Source organism: Eschrichtius robustus, chromosome 2 (genome assembly GCF_028021215.1).
Source record: "Eschrichtius robustus isolate mEscRob2 chromosome 2, mEscRob2.pri, whole genome shotgun sequence".
Classification (NCBI taxonomy): Eukaryota; Metazoa; Chordata; class Mammalia; order Artiodactyla; family Eschrichtiidae; genus Eschrichtius; species Eschrichtius robustus.
Window position 1 is genome coordinate 152,306,536 of NC_090825.1, and position 24,269 is coordinate 152,330,804.

At 39.0% G+C, this 24,269-nt stretch overlaps 1 protein-coding gene and 1 long non-coding RNA gene across 2 annotated transcripts in view; one reads left to right on the top strand and one right to left on the bottom strand.

Moving 5' to 3' along the window:
• The window catches only part of LOC137759769 (ELKS/Rab6-interacting/CAST family member 1-like), a 186,402-nt gene extending 179,675 nt beyond the window's left edge, over positions 1–6,727 (top strand). Inside the window, 1 exon segment of the mRNA XM_068536384.1 lies at positions 6,497–6,727. Within this exon segment, the coding sequence (XP_068392485.1) occupies positions 6,497–6,542 (46 nt within the window). The 3' untranslated portion in view covers positions 6,543–6,727.
• Positions 1–22,236, bottom strand: part of LOC137759771 (uncharacterized) — a 118,456-nt gene extending 96,220 nt beyond the window's left edge. Inside the window, exons 1-2 of the long non-coding RNA XR_011073148.1 lie at positions 22,128–22,236; positions 21,334–21,494 (exon numbers count right to left, since the gene is read on the bottom strand). This is a non-coding gene — a long non-coding RNA (uncharacterized lncRNA). The remainder of the gene's footprint in view (positions 1–21,333; positions 21,495–22,127) is intronic.
• Between the last annotated feature and the right edge of the window lie 2,033 nt (positions 22,237–24,269).

Below are 24,269 nucleotides of genomic sequence, written 5' to 3' on the forward strand. Positions count from 1 at the left end.
AGGCAGGTGGATCTTACCAACCATCAAGAGCTTCAACCCTGCTAACAGTTAAGTATGCACTTTTAAACCCTACTTTGACTGCTCCAGAAACTTACTGGGTTTCTTTAATGCCTCTGTTACTATTTCCTTTGTGTCATTTTGTTTTTCTTTCAAAACATAGCTGTGTGACCTTGGGGAAGTTATATTATTTCCTTGAGACTTGGTTGCCTTCTCTGTGAATATCTGGGTATAATTTTAGTATTGCCCAATAGAATTTTCAGTGATAATGAAAATATTCTATATCTGTACCATGCAATGCAGTACTCAATAGCTACATGGAGCTAATAAACATCTTTGAAATATGGCAAATGCAACTGAGGAACTGAATTTTTAATCTTATTTTTAAATTTGTTTAAATATAAATAATGCCACGCGGCTAGCTAGCATCTGTTGACAGTACAGATCTACATAATATTTTAAGGACACTCTCCACTCAAAAACTCTACCATTCATTAACTCAGCCTAAATATTTTTGCCCTCGGACAAACAGAAAATAATTTATGCTTCCCTTGAAATTATCTGTCAAGACCTTTATCAGTTTGGGGTCCTTCTATTCTTAAAATTGACTTTGCTTTATGAAACTTTAATAATGTTGGAGTTTCCTGCCCTTGGTACCACCTTTGTGATGATGGGAAATATTGTGGATGATCAAGGACCATTTCAAGAGATCATGGAGAGAAACCTCCTCCTGGATTTAATTTCATTATGAGGATGTCAAAATGCTAAATTACTTAAAATAAAACCCATACCGTTTTTATGCTAAGTTATATTCTACATGTAGCTGGAAAAATGTTAAAAATATTTTTAAAGAACTGCACATCTATTTTTGAAGCTGATTTGGCTGTTCAAGGCTTGCTAGCACTTTATCCATCTCAGTACTATTTCACTTCGTAAACAAATGCAGTTGCCATAATTGCTGCATATGTGTCTGTGTGTGTTCCCTTCTAGGTGATATGTTTTTGAAGTTGGAAACTATACTTATATCACAGCCCCTATGTAGAGCACAATATCCATTGCTAATTCAGATTGTGTTTTAAGATATGAGACAAAATTTAAGACTTTTATTATAGTCATAAACATCTAGCAAACCAACCAGAAAATAAAAGCTAATTTTCAATTGGTTGGCCAAGAACAAAAAAGAGAGGAATACCTAGTGCAAAACCATATCTCTAGTAACTACTGTTGGATTTAGAGCACACACATGCTAATAAACTTACTTTAAAATAACTTCTTATCAAAGATTTGAGGTTGGACCTGAAAAATTATATCAGAAGTGAAAGTAATCATGTGGTCTGACCAGCCTGGATCACACAAAGTAAGTGTATACTATATATAAAATAGATAAAACTACGAGGTCCTACTGTGTAGCGCAGGCAACTATATTCAATACCTTGTAATAACCTGTAATGGAAAAGGATCTGAAAAAGAAATACATATATCTGAATCACTTGGCTGTACACCTGAAACACAACATTGTCAGTCAACTATACTTCAAGTAAAACAAAACAAAACAAAGTAAGTGTAAAGGGAAGTATAGTTTTATAAATTCACCTCTGATATCCAATGGACCAACTGAAAGACAACAGAAACTACCACTTTCTAGGAGACAGGACACGGCCAGCAAACTAGGCCGTTACCCTCGGTAACGGTCATACCTGCCAAAAAATATACAGACTAGCCTGCATTCATGAATACATAGGAATTCTTCATTTATCTGGCAATGAGGTATTGTATGTTAGGAGAAGTTTTTTTTAAATGGCAAATTTAAGAGGAGTTATTTTAACCTTCACTCGGTAATTTTTTTCTAAAATTAAGAAATGTATCCACTGGCGTATCTAATATTTCCTTGATAACTCGGGGTCATCAGTTCAATCAACATTTGCATGAATAATGCGAATGGAAACAAGACAGGCATGCTTACTGAGACTGAAAATGACATAGCACTGGCTGGAATAACTGATGAGACAGCAAGAAAAAAGCAAAAATGAAAACAAACCGTGATCAAGAAACAATCAGTCAAGTTCTGACTTTCTGTACGTAGTTTCAAAAAGCGATACCACAAATCCCAGCGAGAGACTCCAGCATCATTAGCTGTCTTTCTCCTTTGTTTCCACCTTCCTTTCCTTTTCCTTCTACCCTAGATTGTTCCAGGAAGTGTTTATAGTTGCTCGCAAGACAAATTCTAATACTTGCTTTCTCTCACGCAAACTTCACCGTATGTCCATGTGATAAAACAGTGTGGAGGTAAAAGACAGTTCATCACAGGGACATCTCCTATGAAAAGAAAATTAGAAACTAGCGTCTAAACATGCAGAGAGAAGGGCGTGGTGTCAGGCACTAATTTCCTTGCGAATTCCTCTCCCTTTCTAATAGACGTTCTTATTTACCCAGATCCCTTTTTATTGGTGTCCTATTCCAGACTGCTCCACTCCGCCCATCCTCATCCTGTAAAATACATTCACACTCTTTTGTGACCCTACTTATTTGCCCATTAGATAATCAATCAGAGAACTGTCGGAATTAAATAGAGAGAGAAATTAAAACACTGGAGTCACTTGGAGGGTTTAAGCAGCTCCACCAGAAAATACCGGGCATGGATTTAAAGAGGCTGCACGGGACTTGCGCTTGCCCAAGTTCTTTCTCAAGAAGTATCTGAAATAAGCCTAAATTCAGAGTTAATCAGATTGGCCTGCTTTCTCAGGTGGACTGGAATTCATTGCTCTTTCCCCTCAACTCCCTGACGTCAGTGGCACTTTCTGGAGATGAGGTGGACTTCTCTGCCTACTGCAGAAGCTCAGTTCCCCCCGGGCCCACTCCCTGTCTGAAATCCCACACTTGAGGCCAGATGCCAGCCTTCCCAGAACATTCGTGGTCTCCTTTCAGTTTTTGAACTGCTCAGATTGAGTCCCTGTAGACTCTTTCTCAGCCTGAAACCTGATCTTCAACCCCTTTCCCTGACCTCGATGGTTACCTTCCTACTTTACGCCTCAGGTGCTTTAGCCATAAAATGATATATTTGCCCTTAATTCTAAAGTCTTCTTTCTAAAGCTCTACAATGTGGTGGCTCCTTGAAAATGTTTCTCTTGCTGGTTTGAATTCTGTAGAGAATTAAAACCACAGCTACTCTAAAAGACAGTAAGTTACGTTGGATAAGGAAAGTGTGCTTTTGTAGTTAGAGTAACAGGGATGGAAGACGACTTAGTATGTTTTAAGATACTCCTAATCCATTCTCATGAGAGTCAGGGGAAGAAGGGGAAGAGAGTTAATAAAATACCAAACGATTGTGACAAATTAAGTTCACCAAGATGTAGCTGATCAGTTACTACTTGAATAAGCCACACATATCCAATTCAAGTTTTCCTTTATTTTTCTGAGAAGGGATCCCAGTGAACTGAGTCCCATGTTCAGTAACTCCACGTTCAGTGGCTTAGTCTTTAAAAACTCTTATGTTGCTGGAAGAAGAAATATTGCCCATCAGTCCTAATTGATGCTTAGCTATCACACACATTTGAAGTAAATTTATTACTTTGCCTGATCTCAGTGTAATACATTCCAAAGGGGCAAAGAGCACACGAAAATTTACGGAGTCTCCATCTTCTACACTAAAGTGTGCAATAAATTACATATTATTTGGCCGTGAAATTCACAAGCCATAGGAACCACACCATTAGCAATGTATACAGTGGTCAACAGCAGGTAATGATAATGATATAAAACAAAATAGACTGTGTATGTTGGCACTGCTGCCAATAAAGCAATCATTAAATGCTTTCATACGCATCTACGTACGCTAGGTAAGCTCTTTGAGGGCTATTGCTGTGAATTCGACATACCTGTCAGGATATTATAGCCCAGTTTCTATGGCCTGTGTTCAAAGACGCTGAGAAAGGGTTCCTGTGGGTAAATTCAGACCTTTTCTCAATATAGAATTTGGTCAACATGCATTCTGAACAGCAACATTTCACACTGCTTTCAATTTTCCTACACTAATTGCCACCTCAACAAATGCAGGATTAAGTACAATGGATTTTAAGAAGTTAGGAAGGAAAGATGGAAGAAGAGAAGGAAGGTAGAAAAAAGGTGGGTATGGAGTACTTCAACATTTATGTAAAGAGTGGACCTAAAACTAACCTGAGGTTACCCTCAACTATTAGCATATGCTATAGAAACTTAAATGAAAAAAGTTTAAAAACCTGCAAGGGAAACTCAAAGAGTCTTTGTTTTTTTTACTTTACTGCATATACACGTCCATCTTAAATAGTCTATATGCTTATATCCAATAAGAGAGCATTGTTTTGCAAGGCTATTTGGGTTCTATCAGCATGTAAAGGTCGGACAACTCAACTTGAGCAGAGTTAGCCTTCAGGTGAATAATTGCTTCTTTCAGGTTGTGAGCATTTGATATTTCCAGAAATGTTTCCCAAAAAATTAAAACTAAAAGAGTCCTAGGACAGCGTCCTTTAGAAGTTTTATAGTATCAAGGTTTTTGGAGGAAGAGTATCCTTGTCGATTATCAACACAATGATTCCAAGCAGGTCAATTTATGCTGAGAATATTACATAACGGAACCCACTTCACCTCCAGTATACTGACAATGATCTTCCTTACTTCAACCTTGTGCTTCTTAGTAAAGTTGAAAATACTGAGCCAAGAACAGACAGTGACAATGCCAGAGACCCGGATGTACCTGTAGGTGCCTTCAGACAAAATCAGCCACCCAGGCTAAAGTCCTGGTTTAAAACATCCCAACATCAATGAATCTCAAAAACCATATGCTGAGCAAGTGAAGCCAGATCAAAAGGGCACCTACTGTAGTATTCAACTGACGTGAAATTCTAAACTGGGCAAAATTCATCTCGAAAGATAAAAAACAGATCAGTGGTTGCCTTGGGGTGGGAGATGGGGATACTTTTGCAAAAGCCTAGGAGGAAACTTTCTCGGCTTTTAGAATTGTTATCTATCTTTATGGGGGTGGTAGTTACACAAATGTATACATTAATTAACAGTCACTGAACCGTTAGCTAAAAATGTCTGCATTTTGTTGTATGCAAATGATACCTTAGTAAGGTTGACTACAAAATGAACCCAAAACAAAACACAGCAGAAGAAAAACCTCTCAAGACCTCAAAGGAAATACACTGTTTTCTTCCAGGGTACCAGATTGGAAATAAGGCATTGGTCTGCTCTACCCTCAGGTTATCCCTAGGATTATGTAGTCTATTTTAAAGCACTAGAGTCCCCTGTCAGAAAAACTCACCCCATGTTTACTTACTTTGATTTCTTCTCTGCCTCTTCTCCCAACACAGTGAAGTCATTTACGGAAGAAAACCCAGCTTTTTCCAACTTTGCATCATCACATATTCTTTCCAAAGCTATTATTTATGGAATAAAATTTGGCTACACTTTGTAAAAATCTAGCTTTTTGAGCCTTACAAATCTTAACGGGTAACCTACTGCCTCCATTGGAATTTGGGGAAAAAATTATTTTGCAAATGAATAGCTGAGATTTGACATTTTTGTTTTTTTGTGATTTTCTCTTCCCCTAAGAGAGAGGTGAGTAGGCATGAGAAACACATACATAAAGAAAAAAAAATTACCTTGCTGCCTTTGCATGGTTATAATTTATAGGAGGCCCTCTTCAACAATAATCTATCATCAGAATCAATAAAATATAATCTCCATGAAGGCCAGGCCAGGATATTTGTCTCTTTTTCAGCAGATTGCAATACAAACCACATTCGTGGATACGCTTCGTGATGATCTTTGTAATACTGTAACGGTTGACCATTTCCTCATGCCTTTTCACCTTAACGTAAACCTGCTTTTTCACTAATGACCTCACATTTCCTTCTCTATCACTTGGTTGTCGGCCTCTTTTCCAACTCCAACTCCAACTCGCATTTCACTCTGGAACCAAAGGAAGACTAACACCTTCCTGCTTTTTAGTGATACCTCAAGGTCATTACCGTATTGCGATCACCCTGAAGAATAGCCAGACAATTGTTATTTCAGAGCCATCTGACAGTGTGTAGCTCTAAAAATTAACTAAGGACCGCACTTGTCAAAAATATCCTAGGTTAAGATTTTGGTAATACAGCAACAGTAATTCCGAAGTCATTTATGACAATCAGCGTGGGAAGCACCCTCCTTCGGGAAGATCCTTTGCCATACAATACTCTTTCCCTGTCAGGTGATAAGGAAGCATGGCCGTGCAAAGTAACCCTTTGTGGAAAGAAATACGTGGCTTCAAGAAGGCTTGAAGTTCATAGGTTTTTCTTGAATTAGATTCCCCATTAATTACTTTAGCCACAAAGAGGTAATTATCAGAATTACGTAAGCGATTAAGGAGCTGCTACTCCACATTCTTTCAGCTTGTTGACCTTTCTCACCTTATTTCATGTGGCTATCTGAAACATCCGTGATTTCCATGTCTGTCTTTCTTTTGTTTTTTTAACAGATTTGTGTGTGTGTGTCCCCCCATGATGAAAACTTCATTAAAATAAAATCTCATGAATAGACTCTTAAGAAGCAGAGTCTACTTGAAGTCCTGGGAAACGTGAAAGCACTAATATTCATGGACAACTCTACACTCTGAAAGTTACTGCAAATTTTGTTGATCTCTGTTTTGTCTAGGAGTTTTTCAGATTTTCTACCATGATCATTTGTTAGTTTTATCATTACATAATAAAGGCATTACATCATACAATCTTTTGTTATCCATTGCAGTCTTAAAACTATTCCTTTCCTTGTCCTCAGCAGATATGTCATAGATCATTAGTACACAAGCAAACACTTTCAACGTAACAGTACTTTATAGTGAGAAGAACTATACTGAGCTATCTCTATCCTAAGACAATGCACTAGAAAAGCACTGGAATTCTTAAGCACTAGGAATACAGAGACGATCAAGGGGCAAGTTCCTTGCCTTCGAGTATACATAATCATTATAGCAAATGCTTAAATAGCACTTAGTATATAACTCACCACAGCAGTCTTATTATACTCCTTTTTAATAGGTGAGCAGAGGAAGCCACAGGGAAGTCATAGGGTAAAGCCAGAATTTGAACCTACGTAGACTAGTACCCCCTCCACGGCTTTAACTACTACGTTAAAATATATATATGAAAGTTTTAGTTTATATATATATATATAACTCCAAGTATTCCAAAGTTACAAAACACTTATCTACCAAAACTCAGAAAGGAGCACACAAACTTGCATAGAAAATAAACATGTAAAAGTTCATAAATAAACCACAATATAACCTGCTCCACATAATATACGGACTGCAGTGTCCTGGGCCTCTCCCATCCTTAGGTAGCCGGAAATTACAACAAAATAATACTTTTCACCTTTGGAAGCCACACCATCTCTCATACCAACCAACCAATTACTTGCTTAGAGAGAAGAGGAAATTAACCTGAATATCATAAATATATATATATATAGCATTACTGATGTAGAATCATTGTTTAAAGACAATAACTTCAATAGCAGAAGGAACTTTACCATTGCAGGCTTCAGATTAACTATATTTCTCAGATTTCGTGCTAAATCATAAAATGCCATATTGTGTCTGAAGCTATATTTTCAATACTCCATTTTCTTAAATGGACTAGCAAAGCAGTAAATACTGAGGAACATTTTGGCTCCCAAATCCTAAAGCCATTCTGATTATGCCTGGGTGATCATGCGGACATCATTGGAACTACCAGAGGACTGGCTGAGATACCAGTGTTCTGGCCAGCTTATAAATTAGAAATTATACAGAATCCAATTTTAGTTTTTTGTTAAGTAATTCCTATGAGGCTTTTGGGCTGTTAGTGTAAAGTCCTTTGATGTGTAATCTTTAATGATTAGATAGGGAACAATGCCAATCCCCGGCATAAATACTTTCACAATCTGACACTGAAAACCCACTGTAGGGCATAGGACCCGCAAATAGGATATGAATCACACACATCCACTCATTCAGACAATCCACAAATAATTCATTTTTAAGTCTACTATATGCCAATAATGTACCGGGCTCTAAGATGCTAAACCATGCTAAATGCTGAAACAGACATACTCAGTTCTGGTCCTCCTGGAACTTATTACCTACAGAAGTGCCTTCATTGTAAATGGTCAGGTCTCAGCCAATGCTATTATCAGAAGGTGACCAAATGATAGAGCTTGCTTTCTAAACAAGCTCCACACTCTTTGCTTTCAACATTTTTGCTTTCCTTCAAGGCACATAATCCAGTGGTCAATTTCTCCCAGTTAGGGAGGTTTGGGGAAAATTTACCCAGTGAACAATTCCTTGTGGCCTCACCCTTTCCTCACACTCTCCTCTGTGCTCTTGAGCTAAAGAGACCTGGATTAAAGTCACTTGCTCTAAACTTATTATTTTAAAATACGGCTGCTCCTGCTTTGAGGATTTCCACTGGACCAACACGGGTAGCAAAGCAGCACTGAATCAGAAGCAGGTAAATTTCAAAATGACAGCTCTAAAAAGATCCACTTTCCTTTTGTTCTCCTCCTATCCCTTTGCTCTGAACACCTTTGCCCTGAGGCTTTGCCTTTACCCTTCTCTGATTACTGCTCCAAAAGGGTTTCCAAGAGCCGGGAGTATTTATGGTTCCATTTGCTCCCAAGTCCTTGGTAGAAAAGGATGCTTGCTTCCTGATTCTTACTAATTGTGGAATTCACATCATGAACACAAAACTCATCATTTAAAAAAAAAAATTTTCCTCAGCTTCATATTTCTTCTGGGCCAACACTGAAAGAATATTTTCAAAGAAACAATATCCTCTCTCCTTTGCTCTTCTGAGTTTCACGTTCTTACCTCTAGTCTCATTTTCAACCCTTATTACGGGATGCATCACAAAAATAGAAGAAAGTTCTTTGTGCTTTCCCTGTACCAGCCAATTATTCTAATTTGTTCTGTCTCTAACGAACAGAATGCAAAATCAACACAAAGCCTGATTATGCGACCTCTTCCAAGGGAAAGGTCTGAGAGTTGTCTATTTACTAATGAAGCTCAGTGTGTATTAAGGGTTGACTGAAGCAATCATCAGGAATTTTCATCCCTTAAATTAGTGTTTTCCACCAGATGCACATCTTTCATCTAGGATAATATAACTTTTAAGTTCAGGAGACAGCTGGAGAAAAGAAAAGAACAAAAGGTAACCAACACAACATTTTAAGTGATAACACAGTAACAGCTATCAACCTTCCCTGAGGAATTCAGCCTACTTTATGGACACAATTTAGTACAAACTCATGAGAAAGCTAACAAACCCAAAACCACTTCACAATAGCGTAGAGAGGTAAAGGTCAAAAATTATTACCGCCAGGCCCAGCAGACAATGGCACCTACCAGAAAGAGCACAGGACAGGAAAACCTGGAAGCCTGTGTTCCAGTTTCGGTTATTCCTGTAAGCATTAGTATGATGTGAGTGAACTCAGCCTGCCCTGCTTTTTCCGTTTATAAAAACCTACATCATCCTCTCAGTAGAATGAAATGCCACATCTGAAAAGTTGCAGATCTCTTTAGGAAAGAAACAAAACCCATGCTTTCCAACCAAAATGGAATAATTCAGTCAATGGAGACTTAATAAAAATCTGCCATAAGGCAATTGTTTACTTGAAATCTATCTTTTGTGGTATATTTATTGGGGTAAGGAGTGTAAGGAAATCATAAATAGAGTTACCAATTATTCCAGAAATCAAGGTCATTAAGTTCAGATTCCAACTTTGACCTTGACCCAGGCTTACAGAGCTGTAAGATGTCCCAATACCTCATATCCAACATACATGGGAGAAACAAGGTATGCAGACAGATCCTCTTATAAATAACCCATATGCAGTGGTTTTAATACAGGGTCTCAGATTCGTTGCCGTTCTTCGCATCCAGATGTGGGCATTTTCCCTTGAATTTGGGCAGGCTTTCCATGCCTTCAAACAATAGAGCAGGGGTCAGTAAATTATGGCTGGTGGGCCAAATCTAGGCCTCTACCGGCTTTTACAAATGAAGCTTTATTGGAACACAGCCATGTTCCTTAGTATATGTATTGTTTGTGTCTGCTTTCACATCACAGCAGCAGAGCTAAGTAGTTGCAAAAGAGACTGTATGGCTTGTAAAGCCTAAAATATTGACTGTCTGACACTTTATGGAAAAAGATCTCCAACGCCTGCCATAGTATATAATGAAAGTGATGCTATGTAACATCTAAGACTAGGTCATAAAAGGTCATGCATGATTTTGCATGATTCTCGTGGAATGCTTGAACCCTGGACACTCATTCTTGGGATACTCTATCTTGAATCCTAACTACCACGTTATGAGAAGTCCAAGCCACATGGGCAGCCATCTATAGGCACTCCAGTCAACAGTCCTTGTTGGGCCCAGCCTTCAAGTCATCCCATCTCAAGGGCCAGACGTGTGAATTAAAATTATCTAGATGACTCCAGCCCCAGCCACTTGAATCCTCATGAGCTGAGGTTTCAGACATCAGTCATGGAGTAGAGACAAGCCATCTCCTCTGTGTATTGTTTGAATTGCTGACCCACAGAATCTGGGCACATATTAAAATTTTTGTTTATTTCACCACTAAGTTTGGACTTCTTTATTATGTAGCAATCGATGACTATAGCACTGTGTCTGTACACAGGAGATCTACATTTCACAGAGCACATATTTAGATGTGAATGTTGACTGCTCAATTTCTGAGAAGAACGTATACACACATATAGGTACAAAATGTTTATGTATATGTAAATATTAGACCTATATAAACTAACCTATATTATCCATAAAATGAGGGGCCCTTGATAATGGCTAACATTTTTTTTCGGTATTTATTGTGTTCCAAGAACTGATAAATTCTTGCATTGTATGAATTTTCTCTTTTAACCCTCATAGCAACTCCCTGAGAGAAGTAATGTTATCTCTATTTTATAGATGAGAAAACTGAGGCAAAAACAGATAACACGCTCAAGAGTACTCAACAAGTAAATTTTAGAGTCAAGATTTGAACCCAAGTTCTCAAGTTTTAGATCCCTTACTCTTAGTCACCAAGCTATATACTGAGGAAGGGGATGAAAGCTGAAGCCATTACCTCATGCTCAAGAAGTTAGACAGAAACTTAGCAGGTATGGCTGAAAGAAGACAGGACTTGGAGTCGTAAGTCCAGAGCCTGAGTTATGAAATGAATTCTCCTCTCATCTAGATATAGGTTTGTTTTTAGACAATGAAGAAGAGCACTGCATATTCTGATTGTTAATTTCTGTACTTAATGATTACCAAAGAATGGAATTTTACCAGGGAGTTATTTTGCAATGACATAAATTATTGATTCAAAATCAAACCTCTATTATAAATTATTGATTCAAAATCAAATCTTTATTAAGTCTCCATTGCATCAGAAGTCTCTCCCACTCTTCATTTCTTTTTAAACCCTTTTCTGTCTACTCTTGGCCAAAGCTTGAAGCCTAATTTAACATTTGGAAATAAAATAATGAAATAGTCATAACACAGCAATTCCAATGCCTACTGAAATGGAAGGTCTAAATAATTTTTCAGATAATTTAGGAAATTAAAAATATTTACATCATAGATGCAAAGACAGAAGTTACTTGTGTAATAAAATAAATGGTGAGACAAAAAGTTTCTGGTCCAGTAGATTTGTTTAAATATGAACACTAATCTGAGTTCTACCTCTGTGCTAAAACCCAGTGACAGGTTGCATACAGCTTCTAAAGGGATAGTTCAGTGCACTGGGTCAAATTCATGCCATAAAACGTGGTATTAGTAGTAGTACTAGAAGACAGAGTGTGACTGTCTTCTTTGGGACATAGATGAAGACCCCAAGATAGACAATATCAAGGACAAATTATGTAGCATAAGATATTATCTCAGTCTTTGGAACATGTCATAGAACAGGATAGAACAAGAAATAGATTTATTATCAAGTACATGAAGCCAGAGACAGTAAGCAATGAGTGGTAGTTGGTTAAAATAGACAGGTTTTAGAAGTAGAGGCACGGATGTAGAAAACAAACTTAGGGTTACCAGGGGATTGTGGCAGGGAGGCTAAATTGGGAGATTGGGACTGAAATATACACACTACTATACATAAAATAGATAACTAATAAGAACCTGCTCTTCTTATTAGCACAGGGAACTCCACTCAATACTCTGTAGTGGCCTATTTGGAAAAGACTCTAAAAAAAAATAAAAGTGGATATATGTATATGTATAAGTGATTCATTTTGCTGTACACCTGAAACTAACACAACACTGTAAATCAACTATACTCCACTAAAAATTTTTAAAAAAATAGGTTTTAAGAACCATAGTCAGGGAGCAGTGTGGATTGGAAAGACCTGGCAAGAAATATTTCTGCATCCTTAGACAATGCTCCCCAAGTTGGCTATGGCAAGGGTGAGCATTTAAGAGATCTTTGACCTAAGGAGGACGTGAGATGAACAATCTAACCCAATGCACATGAATTATTCTCCTCAGTGCTATCAGAAATCAGATGGCATCCTAGAGCAAGGGTCAGCAGATCTTTTCTGTAAAGGGTCAGATAGTAAACATTTTGGATTTTGTGTACCATATGTCTCTGCTGCAACTGCCCATCTGCTGCTGTAGCACAGAAACAGCCATGCACAATACGTTAATGAATGGGTGCGGCTGTGTTCAAGCAAAACGTTATGTACAAAACCAGGAGTCAAGCGAGATCTGATCAGTGGGCCAGAGTTTGCGGACCCCAGTTCTGGGTCAGTGTTCACAGCTGAATGAGTCATGAGGCCTTAAGTTCCAGTTCTCATTGTACTACCTTCTACCTGGGTGAACTTGGGTTCATCCTTTTATTTACATGGGCCACTATATTAGTCAAGGTTCTCCAGAAAAACAGAACCAATAGCATGTGTATACAATGTGCCCATATATGTTGATAGATATAGATCTAGATATCGATATTGATACCTAGATCTATATCCATATCTATATAAAGATAGAGACAGAAAGAGAGAGATTTTAAACAATTGGTTCACACAATAATAGAGGCTTGGTAAATTCAAAATCTTCAGGTTAGGCTGTCTAGAGACTCTAGAAAGAGTTGCAGTTCAATTTCTGTAAGTCTTCTGGCAGAATTCCTTTTTGCAACAGAGAGGTCAGTCTTTGTTTTATTAAGAGCTTCAACTGATTGGATGAGGCCCACCCACATTATGGAGGATAATCTGCTTTACTCAGAGTCCACCACCAATTTAAATATGAATTTCATCCAAAAACACCATCACAGGGACTACCCTGGTGGCAGAGTGGTTAAGAATCCGCCTGCCAATGCAGGGGACACGGGTTCGAGCCCTGGTCCGGGAAGATCCCACATGCCGTGGAGCAACTAAGCCCGTGTGCCACAACTACTGAGCCTGCACTCTAGAGCCCACGAGCCACAACTACTGAGCCCCTGTGCCGCAACTACTAAAGCCCGTGCACCTAGAGCCCATGCTTTGCAACGAGAAGCCACCGTGATGAGAAGCCCGTGTACTGCAACGAAGGGTAGCCCCCGCTCGCCGCAACTAGAGAAAGCCTGCGCACAGCAACGAAGACCCAACAGAGCCAAAAATAAAAATAAATAAAATAAATAAATTTCTTTAAAAAAAAAAAAAAAAGCCCTTGAGTTTTCCCCCACGGAATTATTCACTTTATTCTTTCCATTTGCCAACACAGGTTAGAGGAGGTCTTCCTTCATTAGATCACTGGACAACTTCTTTAAATTTGGGGCATGGGCTCAGTGCAGAGCAGCACATATTAGGAATAAAGACATGTAAGGGGATCCTGTAAGAATACAAGAAAGGCATCAAGAGTCATTTTCCTTTGAGAGTTTTTCTCTGCTCAAACTTTAAAAGGGTGTGTATTTTGTTGTAATAAGAAAAATGGTTCCCAAACAATTTTACGTTGCTTCTTGAGAAATCCAGAGATGCAGCTACCCTTCTTCTATCAGAGGGAGGCATTTCTTCTCAGAGGCTAAATTTAGGCAAGAGACATAAATTTTGGACCTGAGCAAGATAATAAGTATAATGTCCCTAGCCATTAGGGACATTAAAAGCCATTTAAGATATTTCAAACAAATATTTGTAGATTACTTTGGTGCATAGAAGCAATACATACAAGCAAAATTCACAGTAGGGTTAGAAGACACAAAAAGATACAATAAAAAAATAGAAGATGGAAGCTGGAGAGGACAGTGAATGACGGGTACACAGCCTCAGAAGTAGAAATGTAAAAGCAGTTTCTTCATACCTTAAACCACTTAAAGCCCAAATGACTGGTCTCATGCAATAGTTCACTCAACAGCTTCAGATAGGCAGTGAGTAGCAGAATGGAGGAAAAAAGATAAACAGGAAAGAGAGAAAGAAAAAGGCATGCAATTAAAAGCAAATTATTTACAGCCACTTCAAAAGGTATTTTTTTCAGTTTCTTACAAAGCTCAGTACAACCTAGCAATCGCACTCCCAGACATTTACCTAAATGAGTTGAAAACTGATGCCCATACAGAAACCAGCACATGAATGTTTACAGCAGCTTTACTGACAACTGCCAAAAACTGGAAGCAACCAAGGTGTTCTTCAATAGGTAATAGAATAAACAAACCATGGTATGTCCATTCAGTGGAATATTTTCAGAGATAAAACAAGATAAACTCTCAGGCCACAAAAAGACATGGGATTACCTTAAACACAGAGGCTAAAGGAAAGAAGCCAGTCTGAAAAGGCTACAGGAAAAAGATCAGGGAATGGGGAGATGGGGGAGGGATGAAAAGGAGGAGCATGGGGAATTTTCAGGAACTGAAACTATTTTGTATGATACTGTAATGGTAGATCCATGCCATCATACATTTGGCAAAACCCATAATATGTATAACATGAGAGTGATCCAAACTGTAAACTATGGACTAGTTAAGAATGTGTCAATACTGGCCCATCAATTTTAACAACTGTATCACACCAATGCAAGACGTTAACAACAAGGGAATTTGAGGTCTAGGAAGGCGTGTATGGGAACTCTCTGTACTTTCTGCTCAACTTTTCTGTGAACTAAAAAACTGATCTAAAAACAGCCTATTAAGATAGCCTCATCCACCAGAGGGCAAACAGCAGAAGCAAGAAGAACTACAATCCTGCAGCCTGTGGAACAAAAACCACATTCACAGAAAGACAGACAAGATGAAAAGGCAGAGGGCTATATACCAGATGAAGGAACAAGATAAAACCCCAGAAAAACAACTCAATGAAGTGGAGATAGGCAACCTTCCAGAAAAAGAATTCAGAATAATGATAGTGAAGATGATCCACGACCTCGGAAAAGGAATGGAGGCAAAGATCGAGAAGATGCAAGAAATGTTTAACAAAGACCTAGAAGAATTAAAGAACAAACAAACAGAGATGAACAGTACAATAACTGAAATGAAAACTACACTAGAAGGAATCAATAACAGAATAACTGAGGCAGAAGAATAGATAAGCGACCTGGAAGACAGAATGGTGGAATTCACTGCTGCGGAACAGACTAAAGAAAAAAGAATGAAAAGAAATGAAGACAGCCTAAGAGACCTCTGGGACAACATTAAACGCAACAACATTCGCATTATAGGGGTCCCAGAAGGAGAAGAGAGAGAGAAAGGACCAGAGAAAATATTTGAACAGATTATAGTCGAAAACTTCCCTAACGTGGGAAAGGAAATAGCCACCCAAGTCCAGGAAGTGCAGAGAGTCCCATACAGGATAAACCCAAGGAGAAACACGCCGAGACACATAGTAATCAAATTGGCAAAAATCAAAGACAAAGAAAAAATTATTGAAAGCAGCAAGGGAAAAACGACAAATAACATACACGGGAACTCCCATAAGGTTAACAGCTGATTTCTCAGCAGAAACTCTACAAGCCAGAAGGGAGTGGCATGATATACTTAAAGTGATGAAAGGGAAGAACCTACAACCAAGATTACTCTACCAGGCAAGGATCTCATTCAGATTTGATGGAGAAATCAAAAGCTTTACAGACAAGCAAAAGCTAAGAGAATTCAGCACCACCAAACCAGCTCTACAACAAATGCTAAAGGAACTTCTCTAAGTGGGAAACACAAGAGAAGAAAAGGACCTACAAAAACAAACCCAAAACAATTAAGAAAATGGTCATAGGAACATACATATCGATAATTACCTTAAACGTGAACGGATTAAATGCTCCAACCAAAAGACACAGGCTTGCTGAATGGATACAAAAACAAGACCCATATATATGCTGTCTACAACAGACCCACTTCAGACCTAGGGACACATACAGACTGAAAGTGAGGGGATGGAAAAAGATATTCCATGCAAATGGAAATCAAAAGAAAGCTGGAGTAGCTATACTCATATCAGATAAAATAGACTTTTAAATAAAGAATGTTACAAGAGACAAGGAAGGACACTACCTAATGATCAAGGGATCAATCCAAGAAGAAGATATAACAATTATAAATACATATGCACCCAACATAGGAGCACCTCAATACATAAGGCAACTGCTAACAGCTATAAAAGAGGAAATCGACAGTAACACAATCATAGTGGGGGACTTTAACACCTCACTTACACCAATGGACGGATCATCCAAAATGAAAATAAATAAGGAAACAGAAGCTTTAAATGACACAATAGACCAGATAGATTTAATTGATATTTATAGGACATTCCATCCAAAAACAGCAGATCACACTTTCTTCTCAAGTGCGTACGGAACATTCTCCAGGATAGATCACATCTTGGGTCACAAATCAAGCCTCAGTAAATTTAAGAAAATTGAAATCATATCAAGCATCTTTTCTGACCACAACGCTATGAGATTAGAAATGAATTACAGGGGAAAAACCGTAAAAAACACAAACACATTGGCGGCTAAACAATACGTTACTAAATAACCAAGAGATCGCTGAAGAAATCAAAGAGGAAATCAAAAAATACCTAGAGACAAATGACAATGAAAACACGACGACCCAAAACCTATGGGATGCGGCAAAAGCAGTTCTAAGAGGGAAGTTTATAGCAATGCAATCCTACCTCAAGAAACAAGAAACATCTCAAATAAACAACCTAACCTTCTACCTAAAGCAATTAGAGAAAGAAGAACAAAAAAACCCCAAAGTTAGCAGAAGGAAAGAAATCATAAAGATCAGATCAGAAATAAATGAAAAAGAAATGAAGGAAACGATACCAAAGATCAATAAAACTAAAAGCTGGTTCGTTGAGAGGATAAACAAAATTGATAAACCATTAGCCGGACTCATCAAGAATAAAAGGGAGAAGACTCAGATCAATAGAATTAGAAATGAAAAAGAAGTAACAGCTGACACTGCAGAAATACAAAGGATCATGAGAGATTACTACAAGCAACCATACGCCAATAAAATGGACAACCTGGAAGAAATGGACAAATCCACAATCAACATTGTGAAAATGACTATACTACCCAAAGCAATCTACAGATTCAGTGCAATCCCTATCAAACTACCAATGGCATTTTTCACAGAACTAAAACAAAGAATTTCACAATTTGCATGGAAACACAAAAGACCCCGAATAGCCAAAGCAATCTTGAGAAAGAAAAATGGAGTTGGAGGAATCAGGTTCCCTGACTTCAGTCTATACTACAAAGCTACAGTAATCAAGACAGTATGGTACTGGCACAAAAACAGAAATATAGATCAGTGGAACAGGATAGAAAGCCCAGAGATAAACCCACGCACATATGGTCACCTTATCTTTGATAAAGGAGGCAAGAATATACACTGGAGAAAAGACAGCCTCTTCAATAAGTGGTGCTGGGAAAACTGGGCAGGTACATGTAAAAGAATGAAATTAGAACACTCCCTAATACCATACACAAAAATAAACTCAAAATGGACTAAAGACCTAAATGTAAGGCAAGACACTATAAAACTCTTAGAGGAAAACAAAGGCAGAACACTCTATGACATAAATCACAGCAAGATCCTTTTTGACCCACCTCCTAGAGAAATGGAAATAAAAACACAAATAAACAAATGGGACCTAATGAAACTTCAAAGCTTTTGCACAGCAAAGGAAACCATAAACAAGATGAAAAGACAACCCTCAGAATGGGAGAAAATATTTGCAAATGAAGCAACTGACAAAGAATTAATCTCCAAAATATACAAGCAGCTCATACAGTTCAATATCAAAAAACAAACCACCCAATCAAAAAATGGGCAGAAGATCTAAATAGACATTTCTCCAAAGAAGACGTATAGATGGCCAAAAGGCATATGAAAAGATGCTCAACATTGCTAATTATTAGAGAAATGCAAAGCAAAACAACAATGAGATATCACCTCACATCAGTAAGAATGGCCATCATCAAAAAAATCTACAAACAATAAATGCTGGAGAGGGCATGGAGAAAAGGGAACCTTCTTACACTGATGGTGGGAATGTAAATTGGGGCACCCACTATGGAGAACAGTATGGAGGTTCCTGAAGAAACTAAAAATAGAGTTACCATATGATCCAGCAATCCCACTCCTGGGCATATATCCAGAGAAAAACATAATTCAAAAAGATACATGCAACCCAGTGTTCACTGCAGCTCTATTACAATAGCCAAGACATGGAAGTAACCTAAATGTCCATCAATAAGTGAATGGATAAAGAAGATGTGTTTTATATATTTATACATATATATGTATACACACACACACACACACACACACACACTGGAATATTATTCAGCCATAAAAAGGAATGAAATAATGCCATTTTGCAGCAACATGCATGGACCTAGAGATTATCATACTAAGTGAAGTAATCCAGACAGAGAAAGACAAATATCATGATATCGCTTATATGTGGAACCTAAAAAAAAAAAAAAAAGATACAAATGAACTTATATACAAAACAGAAATAGACCCACAGACATAGAAAACAAACTTATGGTTACCAAAGGAGAAAAGAGTGTGGAGGAGGGATACATTAGGAGTTTGGGATTAGCCACCACTCTCAACAGCATGTTTGGATAGACGATTAGGCCTGAAGTGCTTAATTTGTTAAAAGAAAGGTATTAAACAACCATTTTATTAAGATATGAAAATGAGAGACAACAACAAGGAGAAATTTAAGTGCAAATTAAAGCAAAGACTACTTTAAAAACTTTAAGTCAGTAAATCTGCATGACAAAAAACTTGTAGAAAATCTAAGAACAGCATGATGCTGTAGTAGTATCTCCTGAGCAAATGAGGAAGGTGATTTAAGAGACAGGTCACCTGTCAGAGCCAGGTTTTAACACCTTATTTCTAGAACTTTTATTTAATGTTTATTCATCAAATTTCTATACCACTTATAAATTCTCTGAATACTTTAATGACTCATCCCATGCCTTAGTGTGTGAGTGTTTGACCTTACCAAAAACAGTCTTGCAAATCACAGTATTTTTCTGAAATGTGATCTCTAATCTGGGTTGGCAAGGGAAGTCCATAAGAAAGTTTAGTACTGTGGTTCCAAAAATAATAACAATAAAAAAAAAAAAACACGCAATTCCCTTTTAATGGTTTAAAGTCAAGCATTCTTTAAAAAATTCTTTCATATCTTTTCAAAGTCCTAATAATAAAGGAAAATTCCTTTACAAATCCACCACTGTTTCGCTATAGACACTTGAACTGAGTGGGAAAGATGTGACAAGTCAAGTCAAGATATTGGTACACAGAGAAAACGAAACAATACTCCTACACCGTTGCTTTAGCAGGGCGTGTTTGTGCTTAGGAGTATCACATCGATACCTTGTATTCCCGAATATTATACCCATCCTTCCTCTATGTTCTTATCATCAGGGATAAAACCTTGTCTTCAACTGCCTCTACTAACCTGCTCGTAAGAAGCAAACTTTCTCATCACGATACTCAGAACCCTAAATTCTCCCCGTTCTCCCTGCGTATCAACCTATTTCTGGCTCCAGTATCTGTCACTCCCGAGAGCACATCACCTGTAATTCTTTTCTGAAAGATCAGGCTCTCTTAACCTCCCACTGTGTCCTAATAATCCATAAGCACAGGGGACACCCCGATATTTGTTTCCTCAACTCCTGGGCTGCCGTCATGATATCAAAACAATCATGCCCCATGAAAATTCATGCTGAGGTGTCATGGCAAGATCCTCTGCTACTTTGTAATTCTCATATTCAACATGTATTGATAGTTCAAAGTAGCAGAAAAGAAGAGGGGATGTTAGCTTCAAGCACTGGCTGGGCTCAGAAAGACTGTTTACTTTAGGTCAGAGAGAGTGCGTATTTATTGCAGAGAAGAAGGAACTAACAGAAAGTTAGCAAAGATTATGTGAAAGAAAATTAATGGAGACAGATTGCAGAGGAGGGAACCAGAGCTTAAATCTGTGATAGAAATAAAAAGCGAGCTTGGTGAAGGAGAGACAGTATCTCCTCTGAGTCAGAAGAGAAGATGGCAAGAACACAGGTAACTGCTGAGGTGATGAAGGTAACTGAGGGGTCCCAGCATAGACTTGGTTTCAGTGAAATGAGAGCAGGACAATTACACAGGGGTGGGGATTGGAGTGATGGAGAAAGTACTAAGGGACTTAAAAAAGAGACATACTTGTTCTGAAGAGAAGGAAACCAGAACTTTTCAAAGTCACAGAGCAGAAAAAGCAGCAGCTGTATTCTGCACAGCAGATATATACAGCCTTCACAACAGACTATCTCAAGGAAGCTGCAAGATGCCTGGAAAGTACGAAAATGATGTAAAGAATGGTTCTGCTAAAAGTGACAATTTTGTCAAAACTGACTGGAGAGTGCGGCAAATGTTGATGGTGAAATATGGGGGATGGGTATAAGGAGGTTCACTATACTATTCTCTACTTTTGTGTACCTTTGGAAATGTTTATAATAAAAAATGTTTTTAAAATTGCCTAGCCATCGTATGACCTCAGGAGCAATGGTTATCTTCCTCAGAAAGCTCAACAACTTGCCAGAAGTTTCCAGAAGGTTTTAGGAACTTCAGACACAATTGCATACGGATACATACACTCTAGAGGACTGCAAAATTCAATGACAGGGAGGCAAAAAAAGTTTCTAGTTGACGAGGATTTGTCCCAAATTTGTTCTAAGGAGTGAGAAACACAAGTGAGCATTAAAATTAGGCTAAGCGTGTCAGGCGTGACAAACATGGCCAGAAGATGAAAGCGATGAGGACAAGTATTTCAACTAAGCATATGCCTGAAGAACAATATTATAAAACTTACTTCATCTCCAGAACTTCCTCTAAGTGTTTTCTTCTCTCGGCCCGAAGGTTGGTCACATGAGTTTCCTTCTCTGCCAGTGACTGCTGAGTGCAGGACAGCTTCGCCTTCATGGACTCCAGCTCCTGTTTTACCTTCTCCATGGCCATCAGTAACTCCTCCACCTACGATCAATACAGAAAAGACAGAAACTGAGCATCTGGGTCATGTATAGTCAGAGGAGCTGGGCAGTGGGCAACGCCTGGGTCCACAAAATTGAAGACACACCCATCAAAAATTCTGTACTCTCGCAGGATCAGACATAAATGGCAGTTAAAGAAATACATCTCTCATCTTCCCTCCACTGTAATTCTTCTCAGTTTAGGTCCAAAAAACCCTCATTTTCTTTTTGACAAATGTAAGGGCATCAGAAGTAACAGTGTGCCAGGAACAATCCCTTCTAAGGAATTTATTTGGAAACAGTCCAGAACCTTCCATGGAAATAACAATATAATGCAGATAAAAATATAAGGAACAAAATCATAATAAATATTTCTAGAAAGATTTTAGGAAATAAAAGCCATAAACCTGACTAATACCAGATGCAGAATAAACATAAATGAGTCATTTTTATTCGTTCAAACTAAGATTCTTCTGTTTATACCATTACAAAAAATTTCTTGTTACAGAAACAGCTAGAATTCAATCGGATAATTTCCTGCTCTAAAGCTGGGTAGGTAGATTTTCTGAGGAAGGCAGGAAGAAAAGAAAAAATATATATAACCAGATAGAGAAGAGACAGAACGCTTTTAAAAGACCTGTAAAGGACTTCCCTGGTGGCGCCGCCCGCGAGCCTCCGGGCGGGAAGCCCACCTGTCCGCGGGCGCCAGGCTCCTCGGGGCGGCCCGCCCCGGGCTCTGCGTGACTGGCCCCCTGAAGCAGCGGCGGAGGCGGCGGCCCACTGTTTGCGCCGCACCGCCTCCTACGGCAAGCGGGAGGAGACAGACGCCGCCCGCCCGGCGCCTGCCGTGTGCGCCCGCGCCGGCCCGCAGCCCAAAGCCCCCGCCCGCCAGCCCCCAGCACCCCCGCCCGCCCCCAGCACCCCCGCCCGCCCCCAGCACCCCCGCCCGCCAGCCTCACCTACGGCTCCGCCCTCCCCGGGGGCGCGCTGCCGGGACCCAGCCAGGGCCGTGAAGAGGAGCGGGCGGAGGAGAGCCGAGGGGCCTAGCGCCAGCGACGGGCGGGAAGCTCCAGGCGCCACCCGACCCCGAGCTGCCGCCACCGCGGCCCTCTCACCCTGCTCAGGGCTGCCGCTGCCGCTGCCGCTGCCGGCCGGGCGCCGCCGCCGCCACCACAGCCACAGCTCCGCCCGGGCGCCCGACGTCACCGCGCGCCGCCCCCTGCGCGATTCCCCAGCCCCGCCCCGGGCCGACGTCAGCGCGAGCCCCGCCCCCGCGCGACCGCGCCCGGTCGGCGTCCCGAAGCCTCCGGGGAGTGCGACTCGGGCGCGCGCGGGCCTCGGGCACTTTCCGGGTGTTGTCTTTACTGTGATATCTTAGTTAAGTCTAGTGGGGTGTCCCCCCCTTTTTTAAAATTACTAAAGTATGTCATTGTGTTAATTCAACATTAATACTAGAAACAAAAGTGAAAATTCCCATAGCAACAGCTGCTCTTTTTCTATGCTACGTTTATGCTTTTAGAAGTAGTGTAAGAGCTGTTAAATGTGCGTTTTGCACATACTGTGTAAAACACATTGATGGAGAAAGAGCAAGGAATGAAGTATTTTGGCTAATCAAATAATAAACAGTGTATTGATTATCAATGTTCAGAGAAATATAATGTAATAAAGTAGATTAAGCATAAAGGTTATGTGGAATATAGTTTACTTCTATGGCTTTTCAAAATGTGAGCCTGGAGGTGCTGATTCACTCATGTATTCATTCAACAGTTATTTATTGAGTATGGTTCTGGGTACTTTTTTAGCCTTTGGGAATACAGTAGTGAACAAAGCTGACAAAAATTCCCACCTTCATGGAACTTACCTTCTGGACACCTTCTTGGGAAATGAAGAGGAATTCAGCAAAGGAGATTAATAAGAGGTTATTGAGGGAGGAGGAAGACCAGGAGAGTGCGATGTACTAGAAATGAAGGAAAGGAAGTTTTCAAGGAGGAGGGAATGGTCAACTGTGTCATTGTTTAAAGATGTGTCAGACTGTTGGGTAAGAAAGAATTCTGCCTGATTATAATGCCTAATAACAGAGAAATGACTAAATGCTTTTTAGTGTGAGATGAGACAAATGTAAGAATCTTTCAGTTTTTTACTTCCTTTGACTGATTTTTAAAAACATATATATTTCATTCTTTATTCTTTTCAGAACAAAATATGCAACCTGGGAGTTTATACTTGTACTAAGGAGAGGTATGACACTGTTGTTACTAATTATATGTACACTTATTTTTTTAATACATGTATCAAATCAGAAGTTATAAAAGTATACAGGGAAAAAAATAAGTCTCTTCTGTCCCATCCAGTTACTCCTGAAGGCAGACACTGTTTCCAATTTGTTGTTTTTCCTGACCAGTGAAATTTTGTGCAGTAACACGGCATTTAGCTATTTTAAAATTGCATAAATATAACAAGTATTTTTATCCCCTATGTATTTTTTTTTTGCAGGCTTAATATTTGTTTTTATAATTTAAGTCTAGCTACCTGCAGATCTTTTTTTTTTTTTTTAAATAACAGCTTTATTGAGAGACAATCCACATACCATACGATTCACCCATTAAAGTGTACAATTAAATTCTTTTGGTACATTCATCACCACGATCAATTTTAGAACATTTTCATCCTCCCAAAAAGAAGCCCCAAACTCGTTAGCAGTCATTCCCCCGACCTTTGGTTTTAAAGCTCTCTTTTTTTTAAAAAAAAATAATTACTTAATTTATTTTTGGCTGCGTTG